The 27,063-nt window shown below is 35.9% G+C and overlaps 1 protein-coding gene across 1 annotated transcript in view; it reads left to right on the top strand.

Annotated features, from left to right (window-relative positions):
- The first annotated feature begins 272 nt into the window (after window positions 1-272).
- Window positions 273-27,063, top strand: part of LOC115232039 (sulfhydryl oxidase 2) — an 84,650-nt gene continuing 57,859 nt past the window's right edge. The window contains exon 1 of the mRNA XM_029801920.2: window positions 273-751. Coding sequence (XP_029657780.1) covers window positions 493-751 — 259 coding nt within the window. The 5' untranslated portion in view covers window positions 273-492. The remainder of the gene's footprint in view (window positions 752-27,063) is intronic.

Genomic DNA, 27,063 nt, shown 5'->3' with positions numbered 1-27,063 from the left:
TTTTTTTTTTTTCTTTAGTAAGACAAGCTGTCAAAAACACAAGAGCTGCAGTCAACGATTAGTGAAGCTCCTGAATTTCCCGTTTATTGCGTGTATATGTATACAAATATACGCAATACATTTGTGTAGTGCTATAGATAGATACATCTACCTATACGTATACATACACATACGCAGCGTACATGTAGGTGTGTGTTAAAGAGTTACCTCCCTTGTCGAAATTCTCTCACTCCTCAACAGCGAGTATATATATATAAAAAAAAAAAAAAGGAAACAGACAAGTTATTCTTTGCGGGAAGAGAAGTATATATATAACAGCAGTTGTTGTACTCCGCTCTTTTAATCCAACTAGATTTTTAATTAATGCAATTATTCCATGATATGAAATGTTGAAAAACACTTCCTTAAGCTGATAGCCATTTCCTACTGGCACTCAGACCAAGTTGTTCGTTTATAATAGCTTGTGAAAAGAGTAATGGCCAGCTTCGAAACATGAGGATATTCTATTTTGAGTCTTCTGTTCTGGCGTTATGGCTTTTGTTTTTCTTCAATGTTTCTCATTTAACGTTAGCTGAAACAGCCGGTCTCTACAATTCGCAGACAGATGATGTTGATGTCTTGAACGAAAATGATTTCGTCCGAACTGTAACAGGATCTTCCAAGTTATGGTTTGTCGAATTTTATAACAGCTGGTGTGGACACTGCATTAATTTTGCCCCTCTGTGGAAAAATCTGGCTACAAGCGTAAAACGTGAGTAAAAATTATTAACTTTATCGGAGTAAAATCTTAATTCCTACCTATGTTTGTTCAGTTTTTGTGAAACAGGCTGTTTGTGTTAGAGACGTATTTATGTACGCTTATATTTGCGTTATGTTCGTGTTTATTAAATTGTCGTGTGTGTCTATGAAATTTAACTTATTTCATATTGTAATTGAAGATTTGGTTAAACATTAACCGAAGATTTTTTATAAACTATCAAATATGTTCTATATTTGAATGTGTGTTTACATTAAAAAAAAACAACAACGAAATTCTTCGTTATAATCAATCGAACGGGATCTTTGGTCAGCTGTTTAGAAAAACGCTTTCCTCTTGTCAAATGTTTGGAAATTTGATTTAAAATGTTATTTTTTTAAAGAAAGACCCTTTTGATAATTCTATTTTTATACTCTAGGAAAAATTCCAAAATGCCATTGGTTCGTTATTGGAAATGAACCCTTAGGAAATGATGCCCACGATTGCTCGTGAAAGCATCCTAATTCAACAGTTTATGATTTATGTTTATCGGTTTGAGTCGCTCTCTATTTTCCTAAACATTTTACGTTGTAAATTTCGCATCTAGGGTACATTGAACGAAAATAAATTTAATATGATACTTGACTGGTACTTTATTTTATCAACTATCATCTAAACGATGAAAGGCAAAAGTTGATTGTAAAAAAGGCCGTTAACTAAATACCATTATGGATTTTGTCCGACGACTAGCGATTCTGCTAATCCGATTTTTTAAAATCCAAAGTTAACGGACTATAATTGCATACCTTTTCTTGCTAATATTTTTTTTTTATCTAACCATTCTATTATTTGCCGCTATCAAATTCTTGTCCCATTTTATCAAATTATTTTTCTTATGTTAACCAATGATAGTTACCAATATTTAAGGAACTAAATAGTGTTCCATGTCTGCTGCAATCAATACACCGTAAATTATTAAACAGAATTGATTGAAATAACAGAAAGAGAATGTAACGTTTGAGAATGCCCTTCGCATGAAAATAGTTAATAGTTAATTATAGTTACTGAGTAATAGGGTTGTTCGAAGCATTACTTTTTCCTCACCTCATTCACCACACACGCACACATCTTATTGTATTATTACTGTGAGAATATTGACTATGGATAGTAAAAGCTGTTTCCTTTATACCAGCTAAACAGGAACTGTCATGAGAATATATATTTATTTATTCACTTACCACACATAGTAATCAATATCCTGTAACGGTATTCCTTTCTTCATTTCACCCCTAAATGTATACTGTTATTATAAAAGCTTGTTAACTAATATTTGGAAACAACTAGGAGCTAGGTAATCACCGATCCTGGAAATATGTAGTCTTTTCATATCTCAATATTATTAAGGATAAAAATGAATATTTTAAAATTAAAAAAAAAACAAACTAAACTCTTCTAGCAGAATATTGATTGGTTCAATTAAAGAGATTTTATTTCATCAAAATTTTGTTATCCTACTACATCTTGTTTTTCACCAATCACAAAATACTGTACACTAAGCAACAAAACCAAGGTTTGCATTGACTTTTAAGAAGCTATATGCTGGTTTTATAATATTTAGTCAATTTGCATAACAGCAGGACACCAATAATAACATTTAGTCTACAGTAGAGTTGGAGTGAGAAATTGTATACTTAAATGTCTTCTACCCGTGTCAATCAATATTGTGAGTGAACTTGGTTGAGGGAAAGTGACAGAAATCGTGGTGGGGGGTGTAAGTGTATATAAGTATGTAGATATGTATGTATATGGGTGCATGCATATAAATGTACTAATGTATGTGTGTGTGAGTATGCATATAAGTGTACTGATATAAGTGTATGTGTACAGAAGTGTGTGTATGTATATATGTATGCATGTTTGTATTCAGATGTGTGTCTGTGTAAGTCTGATCAGCCCAAATGGCTCTTGTCATGGAAATGTAGTCTTTTCCAAGATCTCCAGATAGTGTACTGTTCATGATTCTCTTGGTCTGGTGTATGAATCTGGTCCCTTTTCCAGACATGCAGTGTCAAACATTGCCACCTCCATGCTTGACTATTGAGTTCATGCATTCTGAGAGAAATTCTTGCCTTGGTTGTCTCTGAACATACAATTAGTTGTAAGAGTCATGTAGATTAAAGTTTAATTCATCCAACCAGAATACTTTTCACCTGTCTTACAGTATCTGATTCTTGTGCTCCTGGGTCAACTGAGTACAGGCATGCAGATTTTTCACAGAAACTTTTTCTCAAATTTCTTTTTCTTTTTAATCTACATGTAATATCTCACAAGCCCAGGCTGCTTTAGCTGAGTTTGAAACAACACACTAGAAATACCACACCAGTCTACTTGTGATATTTCAGCTGAATGTTGTTCAAAATGTCAGTGAGGATAATTTTTTTGTTATTCATTGACATACAGTTGATTTATTAGTCCATATTTTCAGATTTTGTGGTTGCCACAATTAATTATTGTCAGAATAGCCACCTGTTTCATTTAATATATATCCTTAGCATGATTAACAACAGTTACTAGACATCCAAAATTCAATAAATAACTCCATCTCAAAAAGTTCATTTCTGCTTATGTAGTTGAACAGTTCTTACTTCTGCCTCTGATAAGTTTTTTTAATTTTTTTTTATTTATCACAACAGATCTTAGAAAAATGTAATCAAGTGGTTATTAAATACTTTGTCTTACTTTCTATGGTGTTATGAGAGTGTATCATTTAAAATCCCCATTCCATGCTGGTAAGGGTTGCTTGGTTTGATAGGATGCAATGGGTTCAAGGACTGCATCATTCACCAGAGTCTGCTTTGACATGGTTTCTATGGCTGGGTGCCTTCCTAATGCCGGTCACTTTATAGTGTATACTTTTTTTTTTTGCTTTTTTGTTCCCTCAACACTAGTGAGGTTACTATGCAGTTTGTAAGACTACAAATCCTAAGGGAGCTACAAATCCTAGGAGAGGAGTGGTATGAGAGAAAGGGCCAGAGCAGAACAGGTTTCTTGTTGCAGAGGAACTGTATATCTATAGATTTTTAGTTAGCACTATGTAAAGACAGATGTGAATACTTTGTATATACAATATCAGAACAAAGAGGGATTAATTAGACTTCCCTTAATCTTGTATTGAGATTTCCTCAGCAACTGTGTATCCTCTTTAACCGTCCATGGTGAGAAAGGCACAATTACTAAGTGCTTAAGGAAACAATAGAGCAGTTCACATAGATAATGAACTCTTGGCTGCAAGTTTAATAGATTACTGTCTCCAACTCTCTCTCCTTCTCCTGCACTTCCCTCAGGTTGGGTAACCTTGTATCTCCTTTACAGCAGTGCATCTGTTTCTGTCTTTATTCCTGATCTTTCTCTATCCCTGGCAGGGTAACCATGTACCTCCTCTACAGCAAGACGCCTGTTTCTGTCTCTCTGACACAAGATCATCTCCTCCAATGCCCCCTCCCCTCTCAAAAGAGATTGTTTTGTCTTGCAAGTACTTGGTGACCCTGTCAGTGCAGGTGCCACTTAAAAGTACACAGCCCACACTGTAAAGTGGTTGGCATTTGAAAGGGCATCCAGCTGTAAAAACTTTGCCAAAACTGACCTCAACTGTGTTTGTGCTGCATAAAAAGCACTAAGTATACTCTGATGAGTGGTTGGTGTTAGGAAGGGCACCCAGCTGTAAAAATCTTGCCAAAACAGCTACAGAAATCTGGTGCAGGTTTCTGCCTGGCCCGCCCATGCAATCATGGAAGCCAGGCATTAAGCGATGATGATGATGATGAGTATTCCATGAACTATTGTGTTCCCAACACAAGATTAAAACTAGTCTGGCTGATTCCTCTTTTTCCTTTTCTATCCATGAATATATCATATATAAGAACAGAGTGTTTTACATTTGCTTGTACATACAATGTTGACAAAAAGCTTCTTGACATATTCTGAACATTGAAAGGAAAACACTGTTAACACATCAGAACTGTATTAACATTAAAAAGAGAAGATTTTTTAAATGTTATTAAATTAAAGTTAATTTTTATGGTTATATAATACTGTCAATAATTAATTGCCATATGCTAATTAAAATTTTCATATTTGAACTTGCATCATTTAAAAAAATGTAGAAAATTCTTTTTTCATTTGTATGTAGTTTGAATCTTAATTGATTAGATAAATGGAAATAATTAATGTTTAATTATCAGTGTACTGCTGTCTAGTTACAATAAAATGTCAGTTACATTTAGAAAATGCCTTTGTTAAATAATGAAGGAAAGAAAAAAATACAACTCAGTATTGTATACTCTTTGCCAGCGATGGATACAGAAAGAGTTCAGTGTAATTTCTAAAGGAGTAACAGGAAACTAGGGCTTTAATGCACCAGGTATAGTGGGTGCACCCATGACATAAAGCTGGTGGAGTTCTTAGATGGTTCACTAGAAGTAGCAATGTAAATTGCTCTCTATTGATTTTTGCCAACAATGACTTAGTCAATCCATTGAATTTCCATCTGATTGGATTAGTGTGCAAGTGGCAGAGTATCCCCTGACATGAGTAACCTTAATGCAATTCTCAGGCAGAATCAGCATAACATGGTGTGTGATAAGGCTGTACTATTGAACTACAGGTGCAGTCTATCCAACAAGCTACTACACTGTCACAGTTTCTGTCTGTCTAGTTTCATTCAATTGGTATGAGTTCATCCAAGAGCAGTGGTAAAATACAATTGCCCAAGATGTTGTAATCGAACCCAGGACCTTGTGATTGTAAAGTGAGTTTCTTAACCATTCAGCAATGCCACATCTACTAGAATTAGCAGAAGGCAACTATATGCATGAAACATGTAATGTTCTATGGTGATATATGGTAGTATTGAAATTGCAAAGTCTGCATTGACTAAAAAGAAATTATGTTCTGTTTGAGATTAATTGATGGGCTAACATGTAAGCTGAAAAAGAAATATAATAAACATTTAATAGCCAGCATGAGAGTGGCTGTATTGACTCTGAATATACAATGCAGCTGCTGGGTGAAAAAGTTTTGTTTATGTGACAAGTGTTATTGCCTAGTGTTGGGTCAGCCATGATCAAGATCTATGATCAAAGGTATCACAGCTATATGATAACCTTGTCTTTTTTCCTAAAGCTAGTATTTCTAGAAGTCTACCTCTAGCAATCTACTAATGTTTTAAGGCTGGTATATCTAGAAGTTTACACAAGTCTTTTTGCAGTGTGATGGCTTGTATGCCTCAATGACCATGAATGCAAGTTCCAAGTAGGGCTTCCCATGCTGGACAGGTCAAAGGATAGAGACCAGACTAATATAGACCGCCTCTATCCAGAGGTAAAAATGGACTTGCATAAAGCCAACATCCCTATCTAAAGAAGAAAAAAATATTACAAAAACATTGATAGCTATTCAAAGCCAACATAATTTGGGAAAGGAGTCCTTTCCTCAGCAAAAGACAGCTCAGAGTCAAGAACCGTGGAGAAAAACTATATATATTATGATAGCTTATGCTCCAAAGGGAGTGAAGGACTTAAGTATATCTAGAAGTACATCATTGTGACATTCCTTCTTTAAGATGGTAGGGTATGATAATGAAGTTGAGTTGGCTGTTATTTCAGGTAGGTCAAATGATCATGTAGAGGTACTATCATTAGCAATGGAAATTATTTGAAGCAAAAGAAGAATACTAATGAGGACATGAAATGAAATTGTGAGTTTACAACACACACACACACACACACACAGCATCATCATCATCATTTAACATGCACCTTTCATGCTGGCATGGGTTGGATGGTTTGACAGGAGCTGGCCAGGCAGGAGACTGCACCAGACTTTGGGATCCGTTTTGGCACGGTTTTTTATGGTTGGACGCCCTTCCTAACACTAACCACACCACAGGGTAGACTGAGTGCTTTTTACATGGCACCAGCACAGGTAAGGTCAGTTTTGGCATGGTTTTTTACAGCTGGGTGCCTTTCCAAATTCCAACCACTTTATAGTGTGGAATGGATGCTTTTTATGTGACACCAGCACTGGCAGGGTCACCAACTAACTTGCAAGACAAAGAATCTTTGAGAAGGGAGGAAGTATAACAGAAGGTAATCTTGTATCAGATGATGAAAGGTTAGAGTGTGACAGAGAGAAAGAAACAGTTGTCTTGCTGTAGAGGAGATACATGGTTACCTGACCAGAGAGAGTGAGTGATCAGAGACTTGTTATACTAAGCTTCCTTGCAGTCTGACTTTTAAACAACCTAATTCTGAACATCTAACCCATTCCAGTATACAAAATTGGTTGTTAAAACAATGATTATACATCATGTTCTCTCTCTTTCACTGATTAGGTAATTATAGGCTATGTTGAACACACCAATATATCATTATTATGCACTGATATATTTAGACTAATCATACTCCTCTAAGTTGCTATAGTCACAGTGGTTCAGCAATTGTACCCTATAGCCTTCTTGAGGTTCCTGTTGTATTCAATAACATTCTTGGTATTTCAAGACTAACCCTTTATTAAATCCATAGGGGTAGATTGTTCTCATTTTGTTGTCCACGACTAGGGTATTCTATTAGTCACTCTCTTACTTATGATACCACTTTCTTGTTCCATTTGATTCAGTATATATATATATATATATATATGTATATACACACACACACTTACATATATATGTGTGTGTGTGTGTGTGCACAAGTGCATGTATATATAAATTGAGTGACCCAGGAATAAAACTCATTTTAAAATAATAGGTATACATCAACATTTAACCCTTAATACATATATTTACTATCCCATGAAATCTCTGAGTTCCTTGTGAGTCTTGGAGAGAAGTTTACATTCATTTCTATATATCTGCAAAGTTTCAATGCTGTGTCATGTCAGCTTTGAAACCCAATATTCTGAAATGCATTGTAACTACTTTTTCCAAGGATTTATAACCTGTTTACATTCTCTCCCTCTTCACATGCCTTGCCTATAGATATCACCTATCATGAACCTCTTTGTCAGAATCTGAACTTCCTTGACTTTTTTGGGTTTTTTTTAAAGAGAAGATACAGCAGTAATTTTCTATTGTCTTCTGGATTATTTAACATTTACCTTATTTGTCGCTTGCACTCTCAAGCTTACTCTTAAAACATAGAATGTATTTGACCCTCAAGTAAGAGGACTAGTTCACATAGCACCAGAGTGTGTTGACATACTGGTGGGTCTGTGTGATGCAGGTCTAGGTGCCAGCCTCCTCTGAGTAATGTATGCTTAGCCTAGTTGATCCATAACTAGAGCTCTTGACAGGTACTACCATCCTGGGACAGAACAGATGTGGGAGAAGTGGGGAATAAGGGATAGATCCATACTCCCTAAAACCTCTGAACTCCTGAGCTGGATGTCTTGCCCAGAACTATCATTAACATTACACGACCAAAATATCTTTGTGATCATCATTTTCAACATCCACTTTTCTATGCTTCATGAGTTTCATTTAGTTTCAGGCCATATTTCTGTAGAATATTGGAAATGAACAACATTCACTTACACTAATCATTTGAAGTCAAGACAAACACACACACACACACACATGATAGACTTCTTTCAGTTTCTTTCTACTAAATCCACTCACAAGGCTTTGGTTGATCCAGGGCTATAGTAGAAGACACTTGCCCTTGATGCCATGTGTTTGGGAAGCAAATTCCTTACTACACAGCCATGCTTACATCTATAAAACAAAATAATGGTATTACACAATAAATGTGGTGGTATTTCCTTCCATAGCTTCTAATACTTTTAATGCCTAAATATTTACTCAGCTCACTTACAATCAACATATCTTTGTGTTGTTAAACTAGCATTCTACTAATGATTTGTGTAGGCCTGCTTAATCATAGTGCTGACCTGGAGATAATCAAAAATAACCTGTCTCCTAAATTTCCATTGCTCATCTGACTAATTATACTCTACTCTTTGTTCTTTTGTGAACATATTCTCACATTTTGTGTATGAACACATTGTCCACTTATAGAGCATTAAGTAGTTTCTTCTTACAGTCTACTAATCTTGGTACCAAAATAATTGAATGAATTCAGTGAATTATATCCAGTGAATTATATCCAGGATTTCCATACTGTACTGACATAACTTAGCAAAGCTTGCAGTCTACTATTTATATCTTATGCTCAAAACCAATCAATTTTTAGAGTTGTTTAATGACTTGCAGGTAGCAATTTTTCATCTTTCTAAAAAAGTTCTGTGCATGAAAATTATAGGTTAATGTTATGTATTATCTAAACAAATTTGTTTTTTCATCCCACATGTGGTTCATTTTAGTATTAAAATTATTAAGGCGTGTTTTTGTGCATAGTGAAAGATCAGTTATAATTTCAATAGCAGACTACAAACTGAAGTTGTCTTTTTATTTTCCTTTACATCACTTAAACCACATATAAAGCATAGAATAAATGGGTTTTCATAGACATATTGGCTATGTTCCTACTATAACTGGTGTATATACTGTGTTTAAAAGAAAACTGAATACTGTAATGATTATTAATCAATGTATTAATACTTGGAGGAGGGAGTTAACAATTTCATTGCTGTTGCTACTAATTTGAACCTTTTCCATGAAGCAAAAGATTTAGATGTACTACCTTGCCAGAAATTACCTCTTTTATCTGGATAATTATAAAGCTCCAAGCTGTATTTTAGCTTCATCACTTAACGCTAAGTGTACATATAGCTTAATTATGCTTAAAGAATCTAGTTCAGTTGCACACAGTGATAATTAGTCTGCCAAGTGGATACTACATAGAAATAGCAACCAAATCTTTCTGAAATCACCCCCTGCCATCTTAACAAAAAAAAATGAATAAATAAATAAATAAAAATGAAAATAAAATTAAATATACAGGTATGGCGCTGCGGTAAGAAGTTTGCTTTCCAACCATATGGTTCCAGGTTCAGCCCCACTGCATGGCACCTTGGGTAAATGTTTTCTACTATAGCCATGGGCCAACCAATGCCTTGTGAGTGGATTTGGTAGAGGGAAACTGAAAGACATCTGTTGTGAGTGTGTGTGTGTGTGTGTGTGTGTGTGTGTGTGTGTGTATTTTTATGTCTGTGTTTGTCCCCCATCAACACTTCAGCACCAGTTCACCAGTTCAGCAAAAGAGACCAATTAGAATAAGTACCAGGCTTAAAAATAAAAAAAAAAAGTACTACTGTCAGTTCATTTAACTAAAGAATTCTTCAAGGCAGTGCCCCAGCATGGCCACAGTCTAATAACTGAAACAAATAAAATGCAAAAAATACATAGAACATGTAGTCATAGTTTCAGTAGACCTTAAAAAAAGATTAGGTGGTTCTCATTGCTGGAATACTTTTGTTTGTAGGTCTGTTAGACAAAACATTATTTCAGAGCTAATCAACAGCCACAATTAATTTGAAGAAGAACTAGAGAAGCAGCTGCTAAGTTCAGGAAATTTTCAATTGCTTTTATTAATCTAACTCACATTGTAATGTAGATATCCAGCTTAATTTATCAATAAATGAGGACACAAGAAAAGAAAAGGCAAATGCAGGGAAATGAAATGGTAAAGTCAGTGTTAACACAAAATAGAACTAAGATATTTTAATTAATTAATTGATTAAAATTACACCCATAGTTAGAATCAGTAGCATATCAAGGTTTCTTTTAGAGATAGACAATTTCACCCTACTCCTCTTGCAGACATCCTATTAATTGATAATGCATGATGAGCAAGAGGTAATTCTATATCTGTGGTAATTGGCCTCTCATCTAACCCAATGACTATGCCTTTAGTTTGGAGAAAGGATCATTACCATAATGGTGAATTCTAGTGGTTAGGGTGTTGCACTTATGATCACAAGATTGTGGTTTCAATTTTCAGACTAGGTGGTGCATTGTGTTCTTGTAAAACACTTTATTTTACATTACTCCAGTCCACTCATTTATACAAACTTGGTAACTGGCCCTATGACTTGAGGTGGTAGTGTCCAAAGACTTACTTTTGCTGCTCAATAAAGACAGAATGGAAGACAGCCTTGAAATTTTAATTAAATTCTATGTTTAATTAATTAAGTTTTGAGGAGTTGTCTTCCCCTTGCCTTTCTTGAGTGGACATAATTATCAAGTTAATGATTACTTAAAGGGTATAGACCTCTTTTGGTCATGAATGACCATGGAATTGAACCTAGAAAGTTACTCTCTGAGGCACAAGTTAGGGCAAGGTTGTTTGTGGAAGACACTCACATACACCAGCCTCCCACCTCTACGCCACTGATATTATCCAAGAGAAAGACAAAGGCCGATACAGCTTGGCACCAGTGACATTGCAAGTTATTTCTACAACTGAGTGAACTGGAGCAACGTGAAACAAAGAGTCTTGCTCAAGAACACAACACAGAGCCCAGTCTGGGAATTGAATTCACTATGCTCAAACCACTGAGCCCTGTGCCTTCACAATGATTACTTATCCTCATCACAAATGTAATTTTAAGATTTCTCAACACACTTTACCAAATACTCTATCAATAAAGGAGTATCTTCAATCAAACTAGGTTATCTATTATATACTGTACTCCGTCATCATCATCGTCAACAACATTGTTTTACGGTCCTCATTTTCATGTTTGCATGGGCCAGACAGAATTAACTGAAGCAGATTTTCTGTGGCTTGATGCCCTTCTGTCCCCAACCCTCACTCACCTGTTTCCAGGTAAGGTAAATATTTCTCCACAGCCTGATGTGTTTCTAGGGAAGATTGAAAAAACAAAAGACACCACTTTATTTACAACCGTCACTCATTGGGAAGGCAAAAGGGACACTTGTACAAAGACACTGTCATACCCGCAAATCACACACACACACACCACACACACACACACACACACATATCCACTCCACAAACACACACACACACACACATACACGTGTGCACATGCATGTGCAATAGGCATCTTCTAGTTTTCATCTTCCAAATCCACTCACAAGGCTTTAGTCAGCCTGAGGCTATAATAGATGACACCTGTCCTCGGTACCATGCAGTAGGACTGAACCTGAAACTATGTGGTCGAGAAGAAAACTTCTGAACCACACAGCCATGTCTGTGTCTATTGTTATGTCAAAACCTTTCTGACAACTTTTGTAAACACAACAATTCTCCAAATATTTCTAATAACATTTTAACATTGTAAAATATCTTTGTAACAAAATAATCATATCATGATGAATGTTCTGGCTTAATCTAAGCTCTCAAGGCAGTGAATTGGCATTGTTTGTAGAGTGTTGAATAGAATACATCACATTATTTGTTCCAGCAGCCCATGCTCTGAGTTCAAATCCAAGCAAAATCAACTTTGTTTCCATTCTTTCGGGGTTGAGAAAGAGGTGCTAATCTATTGTAGTGGATTGATGGTAGAATCATTAGCATGCCAAGTGAAATGCTTAGTGGCATTTCATCTGCCACCACATTCTGAGTTCAAATTCTGCTGAGGTCAACTTTGCTTTTCATCTTTTCGGGATCGATGAAATAAGTGCCAGTTGAGTGCTGTGGCTCGATGTAATCGACTATCCCCTCTCTCAAATTTCAAGCTCTGTGCCTACAGTAGAAGAAAAAAAGGAGGGAAAAAAAACGCCATCCTTTCCAGCTCATTGCATTCTGATAACAATACCTCTGATGACATTGATGCTATACTGTATTAGTCCAAGTTTGTGGCTTTTTCCTCAGATAAACACCTGTGTCATAAAGAGGGGAGAGCTACATGCATAGGCAGCTGCCAGTCATCTTCCAAAAACCTTGCCTGAGCTTGTGAATCCATCTGTGGACGCATAATCAACCTTAACCTATATTTCAAACTCTCATCAAAATCCTTTACTCCCTACTTTTCCATGTTTGCATAGGTCAGATGGAATTTATTGAGGCAAATTTTCTACAGCTGGCTGCTGTTTTTGTTGACAGCCTGCACCTGCTCGCAAGCAAGTTAATATTTCCTGTAGCTATGCATGTTTTTCACAGAAGACTGGAAATGCATAACTTTAATTGTATGACAGTGACATTCTTACAACCATCACATGATGTGTAGACAATAAATGATACACACACACACACACACACACACACATATACATACATATGTGTATGCACACACACATACATTGTAGATTGCCTATGTTCAGTTCACTGCAGGATAAAGGCCTCACTGTGTTCTTTTCACCAACCATGGTCCGATGTAGAGGCTGTGAATTTGAACTTGAGACCATACTGGTTTGACAAGCCTGCTCTGCCACTTTGGCTCGACATGGCTTTGCAGATGGATACAGTTTTTTTAGAGTCATACCCAGGAGAAGGATAGTCAATTACATTGATGCCAGTACTCAAATGGTACTTGTTTTATTTATCTCAAAAAGATGAAAGGCTAAGTCAACCTCAGAGTTTGAACTCAGAATGTAAAGGTAAACGAAATACCCTAAACATTTTGCCTGGTGTACTAATGATTCTTATTTCTTTATTGCCCACAAGAGGCTAAACATAGAGGGGACAGACAAAGGTATTAAGTTGATTACATTGACCCCAGTGCGTAACTGGTACTTAATTTATCAACCCCGAAAGGATGAAAGGCAAAGTCAACCTCGGCAGAATTTGAACTCAGAACGTAAAGACAGACAAAATACTTCTAAACATTTCGCCCAGTGTGCTAACGTTTCTGCCAGCTTGCCACCCAATTCATCATTTAGTGGGTTAAACTAATGACTCTGCCATACACATAGATGACTAAGAGTTTTATGTATTGGTCTATATTTTGTTGGGAAATGTCATGTTTGAAACTATTTGTTATTGAGATGTGCCAACATTTAACATCACTACTGGAATAACCATGAAATTTAATTTTTACAGCTAAAGGTTTAAGGAGTCAAAATGTATTCCATAATGCTATATAAAAATGAACATAGGCGCAGGAGTGGCTGTGTGGTAAGTAGCTTGCTAACCAACCACATGGTTCCGGGTTCAGTCCCACTGCGTGGCATCTTGGGTAAGTGTCTTCTGCTATAGCCTTGGGCCGACCAAGGCCTTGTGAGTGGATTTGGTAGACAGAAACTGAAAGAAGCCTGTCGTATATATATGTATATATGTGTATGTGTTTGTCCCCCCAACATCGCTTGACAACTGATGCTGGTGTGTTTACATCCCCGTCACTTAGCGGTTTGGCAAAAGAGACCGATAGAATAAGTACTGGGCTTACAAAGAATAAGTCCCGGGGTCGATTTGCTCGACTAAAAGGCGATGCTCCAGCATGGCCGCAGTCAAATTACTGAAACAACTAAAAGAGTAAAAGAGAGAGTAATTCATATTTGCTTACTTATGTTGAATTGTGCTGGATTTTCAATGATTCACTCAACCTAATTTACTACAGTTAATTCAATTCACAACTGTTGTGTTACTTTGGTGTGCTCCGTATATGTATATATACACATAAATATATTATATTTACCTATTATAGACATAAATATTGTTATAAACTTGAATTTCAGGTTGTTAATGATTGCATTCAAATGAAATTTTGAACAGTTATTTGTGGGCTGAACAAAATAAATTCACAAAATCTATTCAAAATGTCCCTCTCTGTTTTCAATGCAATGCTTTAAGTGCTCAGGTCATTGATCTATTGTAGTGCACACAATATTAATTGGAAAATTGGTTGTTGCAGCAACAAGAGTGTGCTTAAGAGAAACCAAATTTTTGTGTGGCTTACCACAAATCATCTCCTCCAACTCTGACCACTGTTTGTAATCCAGAGAATTCAAATCCAGACTCTCAGATGGTCAATCTGCTGCCTTGTGACAGCTACTCCTGAGTAACCTTGGCTTTGTGTGGTGGGGCTGAGTCCTGCTGGAAAATCTATTCTTTACCTTTGAACAAGGATTTGTTAAGGCTCTCTACTCTCTAGGATATCACTGATGTACACATGCTGTGGTTTTCTCACCCCTTCGTAAGTCACACCCCACTAAACCATGAATGAGGCAGGGTGATGGCCTCTTTAAACTTTGTGAATGATCTTAGAAGCTTCCTTTGAGCTGTGGGCATACACCCTGTCATTTTGACTGTTGAAGCTTTCTTCTACAGTGAAATTTTCTCATCCATGCAAAGGATTTTTCTATGAGCACCACCTGCGTATCAGAGAAATTGTTTGGATCTTGCCACTCTGATTGCTTTCAGTGAAGGAGTTAACATGTGTCCTGTACATTGATGATTGGCATACATCCCTAGATCTTCCCTGATTGACCTAGACATTGATCTAGGTGAAATTTCCATCTCCTCTAGCCATGATTTTTTGCTTCCTCAAGGGATTCCTTTGAATTCTGGCTTCAACAGCTTTGACCTTCTTGGAAGTCCTCACAGTGCTAGGACGATGTCATCGATAGTCTTATGATCTGCAAACCTCTTTCTGGTGCAATACACAAACATTCTGCTAATTTCAAGTGATTCAAGCAGTTTGAAAATGGTGGAGACATCATGACCTCCCTTCTGAAGACCAACAGCAGTTATATGGTTTTGTTTGACATTCCATTCCATTGTTAAATAGGAAAATTAGATCAGTTAATACCTGAAATTCAATGCTAATGACTGATATAAAGGAAAAATATTTTAGGTGCAAAAAACCTATGAAAAATTGAGAAAATTTGTAACAGTATTTATATCTATACTTGGTGTGTATGTATATATATATATATAAGACCTTTTCATTTCCCGAGCATTAAATACATGTTTGTTGTCTACACCACCTGTCTTCATCTTTTGTTTTTTTGTGAATTCTCCCTGTATATATATATATATATATATGTAAACAAAAAACAGGTGTATTAGTTTAATGCTCGGGAAGGTGAGAAAGTCTTTTATGTTTCAAGCCTATGCTCTTCTACAGAAAGAAACAAAAGAAAATAAACAGAGAATAAAAAAAGAAAGCTTTAGTAGGTAGCGGTCAATCATGGCGATGGCCGGACAGAGGTGTATGCACTCCAGCTCATGCCAGCATGGAAAGCGGACATTAAATGATGATATATATATATACTTTACTAGTTTCAGTCATTAGACTGTGGCCATACTGGGGCACCACCTTGAAGAATATTTTTAGTCGAATCAACCCCAATACTTTTTATATTTTTAGCCTTGTACTTACACTATTGGTCACTTTTTCCAAAACTGCTAGGTTACAGGAATGTAAACACACTAATACTGGTTTTCCAGCAGTGGTTGGGGAACAAACACAGATGCAAAGACACACACACACACACACACACACACACACACGATGACTTATGTCAGTTTCTGTTTACCAAATCCACTCAAGGCTTTGTCGGTCTGAGGCTATAATAGAAGACACTTACCCAAAGTGCCATGCAGTTGGTCTAAGCCTAGAGTCATGTGGTTGGGAGGCAAACATGTTACACACACACACACACACACACATATATCACATCTATGTGTGTACAAACAGACCCTTGTACATGTGTGTGGAAAATGAGGATCTTTCTGACCTGGCCATTCAAAGATCATTGTTTATGTTGCTTATCGCCAGTCTGCGCAGCTGTTGTGACTACATTTCTAATTACTAACAAACCACTAAGAACATCACTAACAACAGTCCAGACCATTACATTAGTTACGGAATTATCATTTAATCTATTTTTCACATTTGATTTACACAAACCCAAGAGATACTGAAATTGTAGCAACATGATGTTTCAGATTCACTCTTGGATTTTTGCTATTTAATTGACGTTTCTGAACCCCAAGGAGTGTGAAATATAATGCTAGACCCAATCTGTTGCCCCTCTCTCTCTCTCTGTCTCATTTCTTTTTTATTATTTTGTAATGGGGATCACTACTAGTGTCTGATTCTGTTCGCATAATTTTCTTTTCTTTTTTTTTTCTTTTACTCTTTAGCATTCAGATTACTCTGTCAAATATTATGCTTATTTATTCACATTGTTTTGAATTAACCATACATTAACTTATAACTTTGAGATTTTGATGATGTGACTATTTATTTTCAGACTTGTAGGGTAGGTGTGAGTGGCCAGATCTAGCCAGTTCAAACATAAAACACTGAGAATATTTGATCTGGATATATCCAGATTAAATTAGTCCAACCCGTGCTAGCGCGGAAAACGGACGTTAAACGATGATGATGAAATGCAAAACAGTTAAATATGCCAGCAGGGAAAAGTAAACATAAAATGATGCAGTTATGATGATAATGATATCTGGTTCATTTCCAGAAGACTCCTACTCTCTCAGTTTTCTATAATAGTTATTAAATAAACAACAAACCAGTCCTGCAATGTCAGTGAACTCCTCAATGCTACTTATTATATATCTTCATTAATGTAACTCCCTATATCATCATCAAAATCTTTAATAAATTGTTAATTTCTGTTGTTAAACAACTTCACAGTTTCAAGTATCATGTTATTAAACTCCTCAGTTGGCACATATATAATATAATCTTACATAATTATATAAATCCATAATGTCCAGCAGTTTTAATTATATTGACTGTACTATTATCTCTTATATTTTACCTGTTTCTTTCATTGGATCATAGCCATGCTGGGTCACTGGTTTGAAATGTTTAATCTAAAAATTGACCCCACTGCTTGTGTTATTAAGTTTGGCACTTATTGTGTTGGCATTTTTACATTGATGTAAACAAACCAACACCAGTTGTCAAGTGATGCAGGGGCGGGGGTGGAGGTCAATCATAAAGATATACATATATATATATATACTTTACTAGTTTCAGTCATTAGACTGTGGCCATACTGGGGCACCACCTTGAAGAATATTTTTAGTCGAATCAACCCCAATACTTTTTATATTTTTAGCCTTGTACTTACACTATTGGTCACTTTTTCCAAAACTGCTAGGTTACAGGAATGTAAACACACTAATACTGGTTTTCCAGCAGTGGTTGGGGAACAAACACAGATGCAAAGACACACACACACACACACGATGACTTATGTCAGTTTCTGTTTACCAAATCCACTCAAGGCTTTGTCGGTCTGAGGCTATAATTGAAGACACTTACCCAAAGTGCCATGCAGTTGGTCTAAGCCTAGAGTCATGTGGTTGGGAGGCAAACATGTTACACACACACACACACACATATATCACATCTATGTGTGTACAAACAGACCCTTGTACATGTGTGTGGAAAATGAGGATCTTTCTGACCTGGCCATTCAAAGATCATTGTTTATGTTGCTTATCGCCAGTCTGCGCAGCTGTTGTGACTACATTTCTAATTACTAACAAACCACTAAGAACATCACTAACAACAGTCCAGACCATTACATTAGTTACGAAATTATCATTTAATCTATTTTTCACATTTGATTTACACAAACCCAAGAGATACTGAAATTGTAGCAACATGATGTTTCAGATTCACTCTTGGATTTTTGGTATTTAATTGACGTTTCTGAACCCCAAGGAGTGTGAAATATAATGCTAGACCCAATCTGTTGCCCCTCTCTCTCTCTCTCTCTCATTTCTTTTTTATTATTTTGTAATGGGGATCACTACTAGTGTCTGATTCTGTTCGCATAATTTTCTTTTCTTTTTTTTTTTTTTCTTTTACTCTTTAGCATTCAGATTACTCTGTCAAATATTATGCTTATTTATTCACATTGTTTTGAATTAACCATACATTAACTTATAACTTTGAGATTTTGATGATGTGACTATTTATTTTCAGACTTGTAGGGTAGGTGTGAGTGGCCAGATCTAGCCAGTTCAAACATAAAACACTGAGAATATTTGATCTGGATATATCCAGATTAAATTAGTCTAACCCGTGCTAGCGCGGAAAACGGACGTTAAACGATGATGATGAAATGCAAAACAGTTAAATATGCCAGCAGGGAAAAGTAAACATAAAATGATGCAGTTATGATGATAATGATATCTGGTTCATTTCCAGAAGACTCCTACACTCTCAGTTTTCTATAATAGTTATTAAACAAACAACAAACCAGTCCTGCAATGTCAGTGAACTCCTCAATGCTACTTATTATATATCTTCATTAATGTAACTCCCTATATCATCATCAAAATCTTTAATAAATTGTTAATTTCTGTTGTTAAACAACTTCACAGTTTCAAGTATCATGTTATTAAACTCCTCAGTTGGCACATATATAATATAATCTTACATAATTATATAAATCCATAATGTCCAGCAGTTTTAATTATATTGACTGTACTATTATCTCTTATATTTTACCTGTTTCTTTCATTGGATCATAGCCATGCTGGGTCACTGGTTTGAAATGTTTAATCTAAAAATTGACCCCACTGCTTGTGTTATTAAGTTTGGCACTTATTGTGTTGGCATTTTTACATTGATGTAAACAAACCAACACCAGTTGTCAAGTGATGCAGGGGCGGGGGTGGAGGTCAATCATAAAGATATACATATATATATATATATATATATATATACACCTCCTCCCCCCTGCATCACTTGACAACTGGTGTGGGTTTGTTTACATCAATGTAAGTTAGCAGTTTAGTAAAAGCGCCAACAGAATAAGTACCAAACTTAATAACACAAGCACTGGGATCAGTTTATATATACACATATACATACATATGTGTGTGTGTATACATACATTAGCTTCAGAGGCATATAGTGTTTATACACATACATATGTATATATGGTTGTCTACTCGTAATAGAGGAAGACCAACACTGACCATTGCCCATAAATTTAATTTTGTCCAGGATATCATCTTCAAGGTTAGGAGGATGAGTAGGAGCATTGTCAAGGATGAAGAGAGCCTTGAGAAGATTGTTCTCCAGAAGGTACTTTTCACTGCTGGTCTGAAGACAAGATTGACTCACTTGGAGAAAAGTTGCCTCATCACCAGGCTTGAACATTTGCCTTCCACATGACCTGCAGCTTCTCATCCACTTTGTGTGACTTGAACGCATGTGAGTTTTTGGAATGATAGACTAGGAGCACCTTAATCTTCAAGCCTCCACTCACATTGGCACAAAGGACAAGAGTTAGCCTATTTTTCATAGGCTTGTGGCATGGCATTTTCTTCTCCTCTACAGTTATGTAGGTTCTTCTGGGCATTTTTTTTCCAAAACAGGTCAGTTTCATCACAGTTGAATACCTGTTATGCTATGTACCCCTCAGCTGCAATGAGCTGATGGAGTTCGCATACAAAATCTTTGGCTACCTTCACATCAGAACTTGCTACTTCTCCATACCTGACGGTGCTATGAACACCAGTCCTCTTCTTGAAATTATCAAACCAGCCATGACTGGCCTTAAATGCATTTGCTGATGTTTGCTCCATTGATGTTCCAGGGTTCTGCTTCAGCAGATCCCCATACAGCGCTTGTGCTTTCTCACAGATGATGGTCTCCATAATCATATTCCCAGTGAGATGCTTCTCATTGATCCACAGGAGAAGCAATTTTTCCATCCTTTCGTGGACAGATGTGTGTTGCTTAGAGAGCCTGGAGACATCCTTTACTGATGTAATGGCTTTGATCTCATCCTTTTTCTTCAGGATGGTGCAGATCATCGACATTCTTCGGTCATATTGATGTGCTATGTCCACTACACACACTCCTTTCTCATGTTTATCAATGATTTCCTTCTTCATTTCTATCATAATCAGTTTTTCCTTCTTCTCAGCACTCTCCTCTGCACTAATCTTCTTAGGATAGATGGCTAACACAACTAATTATTATAAAATAATAGCAAAAAATGCACAAAGCTAAACAAAAACATTGGGAAAAAAACACAATAGGGATGCTACCACAGTGAGATAAACACATGAATTGAGTGAGTGGAGACTGTGCTTGTTGGGAGAGCATGTGCAAGCTCAGCGCCAACTACCAGCTGCTTGTATGAAACTCGCTCATACTGTGGATTTCTGCTCCTACTTCAAGACCAGAAATTTGCATGAGCCTCAACCTCTACAGCAAATTACTCATACAATGGTGCACTCAAACTGCAAGGTTTTACTGTACTTAATTAAAATAACAGGTCAATGCACAGTGCACTAAGATGTCCCATGTAATGAGTTTGTAGTAGTAAAGCAATTATGCATGTATTCATTTAAATAATCAGCTACTCAGTAACAGTTGAAAAAAAAAGTCACCTAAGAAATTAGCTTATTATATTGTTTTTATATACTTCTTCTTTTTAGTATCACTTTATCATGCTGTGAAAGGAAAGGTAATTGGCTATGTACTCTGTATCTTAAGTTGGCTCTTTGACAATTGACAAGGCAGGTGTCTAAACAGATTTTTTAAATTGCTACTTGAATGTTGGTTCTTTATGATATAAGGTTTCATTTGTCTACAATATGGTTGTCATTGCAACAGTAACCAAAACATATTTGCTGCTTTCAGTAGTTATTGACTCTTCCATTATCAATATAGGACATGATGCTCCTTCATTCAATATTGTTCCTGTGCAATTAAATGACATGTTCTTCTTATCGTAACATGTCTTCAGTTCTCTTCCTACTCTGATGATTGGTGTTGTTGGCAACAGTTATAACAATGCATTAATTGACTATATTATTCTTAATGACTTTCTGTTCATTATTCAGAATTAGGTTGTAATTTTGCTATTGTTATTTGAATAAGATGATAAACTCAAGATAAATCTTTGAGGATTGTCCTCAAAATAAATTATTGATAAACCATCCAACCCATGCCAGCATGGAAATCGGATGTAAAATAGTGATGATGTGTACATCATATATGGTAGTAAGTCTAGGGACAAAAAAACATTTCTGTCAGTCTTAGTAATCATCATCATTTAATGCTTGCTTTCCATGCTAGCATGGGTTGGATGGTTTTACTGGAAACTGATATGCCGGGCAGCTACACCAGGTTCCAATCTGATTAGGCAAGGTTTCTATGGCTGGATGACCTTTCTAACGCCAACCACTCCAAGAGCATAGTGAGTGTTTTTTATGTGTCACCAGCACGGATGCCATTGACCTGACACCGGCATCGGCCACGACTACAGTCTCATTTGGCTTGATAGTTCTACACAAGCACAGTATATTGCCAAAGATCTTGGTCACCTGTCACTGCCTCCATGAGGCCCAATGTTCAAACGGTGCTTTTTACATGCCAGTCAGATGGCAGTGGCATCGGCCATGACTATGATGTAGGACAAATACATTTTTAACTTACGAGGCTGAGATATCTATTTTCTGTCTAGTTTTTATTGTTGTAGACCATCATAAGATTTATTATTTAAAAAAAAGTTCATCAGGTGTGGCTACATGGTTAGAAGTTTGTTTCCCAACTACATGGTTTCAGTTCCACTGTAGGGAAAGAATCTACTGTAGCCCTGGGCCAACCAAAGCCTTGTGAGTGGATTTGGTAGATGGAAAATGAAAGAAGCCTGTTGTATGTATGTGTGTATGTATGTATGTTTGCCTTTTTGTTTGCATTTCTTTCAGCCTTCCCACTGCTTGACAATCAGTGTTGGTTTGTTTACATCCCTTAGAAGTTTTTATAGACTTATCACAAAATTGCATTTATAAAGCCAGAGACATAAATGACTACAAGCCATTTGAACCCTTTCATTACGATATTTCTATTGAGCTATACCTTTTCTCATTTATCTCTTATTTGTTTTAGTCATTGGACAGCAACCATGCTGGGGTACCACTTTGAAATCACCCCCTGTACTTATGTTTTACAACTGGCACTTGTATTAGCCTCTTTTGCTGAAATGTTAAGTTACAGGGACATAAACAAGCTATCATTAGTCACAAAGTAATGGGGTGAGTGGATTTGGTAAACAGAAACTAAAAGAAGCCCATTGTATATATATGTATATATATATGTATATATATGTGTGTGTGTGTGTGTGTGTGTGTCTGTGTTTGTTCCCCCAACATCGCTTGACAACCGATGCTGGTGTGTTTGCGACCCCACAACTTAACGGTTCAGCAAAGGAGACAGATAGAATAAGTACTAGGCTTACAAAAAATAAGCCCAGGGTCGATTTGCTCGACTAAAAAAAGGGCAGTGCTCCAGCATGGCTGCATTCAAATGACTGAAACGACTAAAAGGGAGTAAGGATGGAGAATGGAGAGAAAGAATTTGTGACTGGTCAGCTAAGGGACCAGTGTATATCTATATATATATATATATATATACACACACACACACACACACAACAAGCTTCCATGCAGTTTTCATCTATGAAATTCAGTCACAAGGCATTAATTGACCCAGGGCTATAATAGAAGACACTTGTCCAAGGTGCTATGCAGTGGAGTGAACCTGAAGCCATATGGTTTCAAAGTGAGCTTCTTGACCACACAACTATGTCTATGACTGGCCAACTCTATGTCCAGCCATCCAAACCATGGATGTTAAACGATGATGATGATGATAGTAAACTAACTGCCATTACTGAGATGGTGTTTGCAACATAGAACAAAATTTTAATTTGATTCACTTGGAAATGGAAATTAGTATCACAGAAACAGGATCTGTAGCAAAAGATCTACACTTCACGGGTATCTCGTGTACATTCAATTATATTTAACAAATTATCATTCACCATTAATGCTTCTACTTTCCTCTGTTATGCTATATTATCTATTTGCTTTCATTATATTACTACAATAGTCTATTCAGTTTTGAGTTAGCTAGTGTCTTCCTTTTGAAAGACATCTATTTTATCTTTTCACTTCCTTCCACTGTACTCAAAAGCCTTGCTCAATACATCATGCAGAATGTTTCTTCTTCAGAACTGCTTCTCTTTGAATTTTAATATCCAATTATAGCTGCAGGAGTGGCTGTGTGGTAAGAAATGTGTTTCCCAACGACATGGTTCCAGGTTCAATCTTACTGTATAACACCACGGGCAAGGGTCTCCTGCTGTAGCCCTGGGTCGAACAAAACCTTGTGAGTGGATTTGATAGATGTGTGTATGTGTGTACGTACATATGTATGCATATGTATATACATATGTATGTATATGTATGTACATATGTATCTATATGTATGTACATATCATCATCATCGTTTGTATGTATATTTACATATGTACATATTTATATGTATGTACATATTTGTATGTATGTATGTACATGTATACGGATGTATGTATATATGTACATATATGTATGTATGTACATATGTTTTACTGAATAAAGATACTTCAACAGTATTGCTAATCTGTATCAACTTCTTTCTATTCATTTGCATTTTTCTATCATAAAATGCCTTGCATAATTAGTAAGTTATGGATTTTTTTTGCCTGGAATGCCAAAAACTCACTACTTTGAATTGTCCTAATCTTATGTGGCAATTCAGTTCTCAAAGTAGAGTAAAAATTGCAGTAGCTTAAAATCCACAGGAATTGAAAAGATTGCTAGTAAAGTCAACCAGCTCCAATGTAAGTTATATTTAATGCATATTTTTATGATTATATGTTTACAGGTGGCTTTTACATTGATTCTACTAAATCTCCAAGGTTAATCAATCGATAAGGTAACAGACCTCTGTATGATATGATGTGTATATGTGTTTGTAAATATAATTTTGTGTCTCTTTGAACACACATACACATGTACACATGATCAATTTTAATGTCCACTTTTCCATTGTTGCATGAATCAGATGTAATTTGTTAGGCAGGTTTTCTATGGTCAGATGCCCTACCTATCACCAACTCTCACTTGTTTCTCAAGTAAGGTAATATTCCCCGTGGCTGGACAAATTTTTATGAAAGATTAGAAAACAAAGAACACTACATGTGTGATGTATGAATAAATGTATACATATATATATATATATATATATATATTATATATATATATATTATATATATATTTATTATTCCTGTTATATGTGTCTATGTGTGTGTGTGTGTGTGTGTGTATGTATATATATATATATATATATATATATATATATATATATATAATATAGATAATATGATTTAGTTTTAAGGATTCATTAGTAGGATTCGAGAAATGGCCAGGTACAATAACATAGAGTTCAGTGGTTTATATGTTATGACGTAATATTTTATGAATGCATTCATAAAATTCTACTGAAACAGCTGTTCTAAATTTTAAACACCATTTGCATTTACTTGTGTGTGTGTATAGATAGATAGATACATACATACATACACATTCACTTGTATGTATGTATACACACACACATACATACACATTCACTTGTATGTATGTATACACACACACACACATATAAATATTAAAAAAAATGGAACAAAAACACAATAGAGGACAATAAAACATTCGGACAGATAGCCGATACAAAGGCTGACAGGAAAAAAAAAAGACGAGGCATTTGTGGCCTTCTTTCATCAGTCAATTTTACCAGTTCTTACTGTTTCAGGCAGTTACACCTTTATATGTGTGTGTGTGAGTGAGTGAGAGAGTTCCTTAAATTATCTTTATAATTTCCACGATTTATTTTTATCTGAGATAAAGCTGAGATCTGTCAATCAACTTCTTTGCATATGTCTTATATATAAACTGGAAAATTGTTTCTATGTAGATTCAAGGTCCAATCCAAGAATCCAAGCCAGCATGGAAATTAAATGATGATGATTTTGATGATTCACTTCTTAAATACACCTCAAATGTACATTGCACATATATAAACATTGATTCTGTTGGTAAATGAACATATGCGATCTAGCTTGAATTTGGTTTTTCACTTTGCTAATCAATATTTACCAACATATATATGTCTTAATGTAACTAGGATATTACCACACACAAATGTAAATGTCACACGTAAAAAATATTGTAAGCAGCTGCTATCAATATATTAAAAACTCTAAGTTGTTCTACTGATCCAGTTAACAACAGTATTCAAGCAATAAACAATACTAGAGTCATCTAGTTGTAACTCTACCTCAACAAATTCTATCTACTGCCATGCAAACATGGAAAAGCGAGTGTAAAAACGATTGTGATATATGTATGTATAAGTATATGAGTGTGTGTGTGTATATGCTGATTTGATATAGAAACATAAAATATATCCACTATTTAAGAATGAACTGGATGTTTTTTCCATGACATCATCATTAGTGAGGTGATCAAGTACTTACAAGACAAGACCCCTTCAGCTGAGTGAAGTGAATTATTGAGGCATATGAAAGTATGATAGAGGGAGAGGACCAAGTGTCTTGTTGAAGAGATGAATACATGGCTTCTCCATCTGGAAAGAGAGAAAGATGTAAGGTCAAACTACAAGGTGGACATAATAGGGAGAGAATAAATATCTTTTTTTTTAATCTTTTTACTTGTTTCAGTCAATGAACTATGGCCATTACCATGAATAATTTTTAGTTGAATGTATCAACTCCAGTACTTTGTTTTTTTTGCTTTTTTAAACTTGGTACTTATTCCATCAGGGCCTTTTGCTTAATGACTAAGTTAAAGAAACATAAATACACCAGCACCAGCTGTCAAGTGGTGGTGGTGGTGTTGGGGGGGGGGAGCACAAGCACAAAGGTACACACATGCACTCAGTGAGCTTTCAGTTTCCGTCAACCAAATCCACTCACAAGGCTTTGGCTGACTTCAGGCCAACCAAAGAAGATGCACAAGGTGTCATGCTGTGGGACTGAACCCTGAACTATGTGGTTGAGAAGTAAGCTTCTTACCCAACAGGCATGCCTCATCATTGTCATCATTTAACGTCTGTTGTCCATGCTGGCATGGGTTGGCCATTTTAACTGGGCTGGCACACTGGAAGGCTGCACCAAACTCCAGTCTGATTTGGCATGGTTTTCTATGGCTGGGTGCCCTTCCTAATGCCAGAAATTATGCAAGTTATTTCATGGTTAAAGACTTACTTAAAAGTAATTTGGCTTGAACTCACACATGTAATATAGTGAATCCAAGTAATTAGTACAAGAAAACTACCAGTACAACAAGCAATTGAGATAATCCCAATATAAGTTTTTTTGGACAACACAAGAGTGGATCTTTTCTTTAGAGCCGACTGGTAAAAGTAACAAGCATGTTTGAGTTTTATTAAATCTCAACAGGGAAATATATTCTACTCAACTGACAAGACAAAGCATATATATATATATATGTGTGTGTGTGTGTGTAATATAATGAAATTATTGTATACAGTGCTCAGGTGCACCACAATATATGGAAAGGGAGAAGAAATGTAGTGATGTGGATTATGATAAT

This window comes from Octopus sinensis, linkage group LG2 (assembly GCF_006345805.1).
Source record: "Octopus sinensis linkage group LG2, ASM634580v1, whole genome shotgun sequence".
Classification (NCBI taxonomy): domain Eukaryota; kingdom Metazoa; phylum Mollusca; class Cephalopoda; order Octopoda; family Octopodidae; genus Octopus; species Octopus sinensis.
Note: the sequence above shows the minus strand (reverse complement) of the source record. Positions and strands in the feature narration are given on the sequence as shown.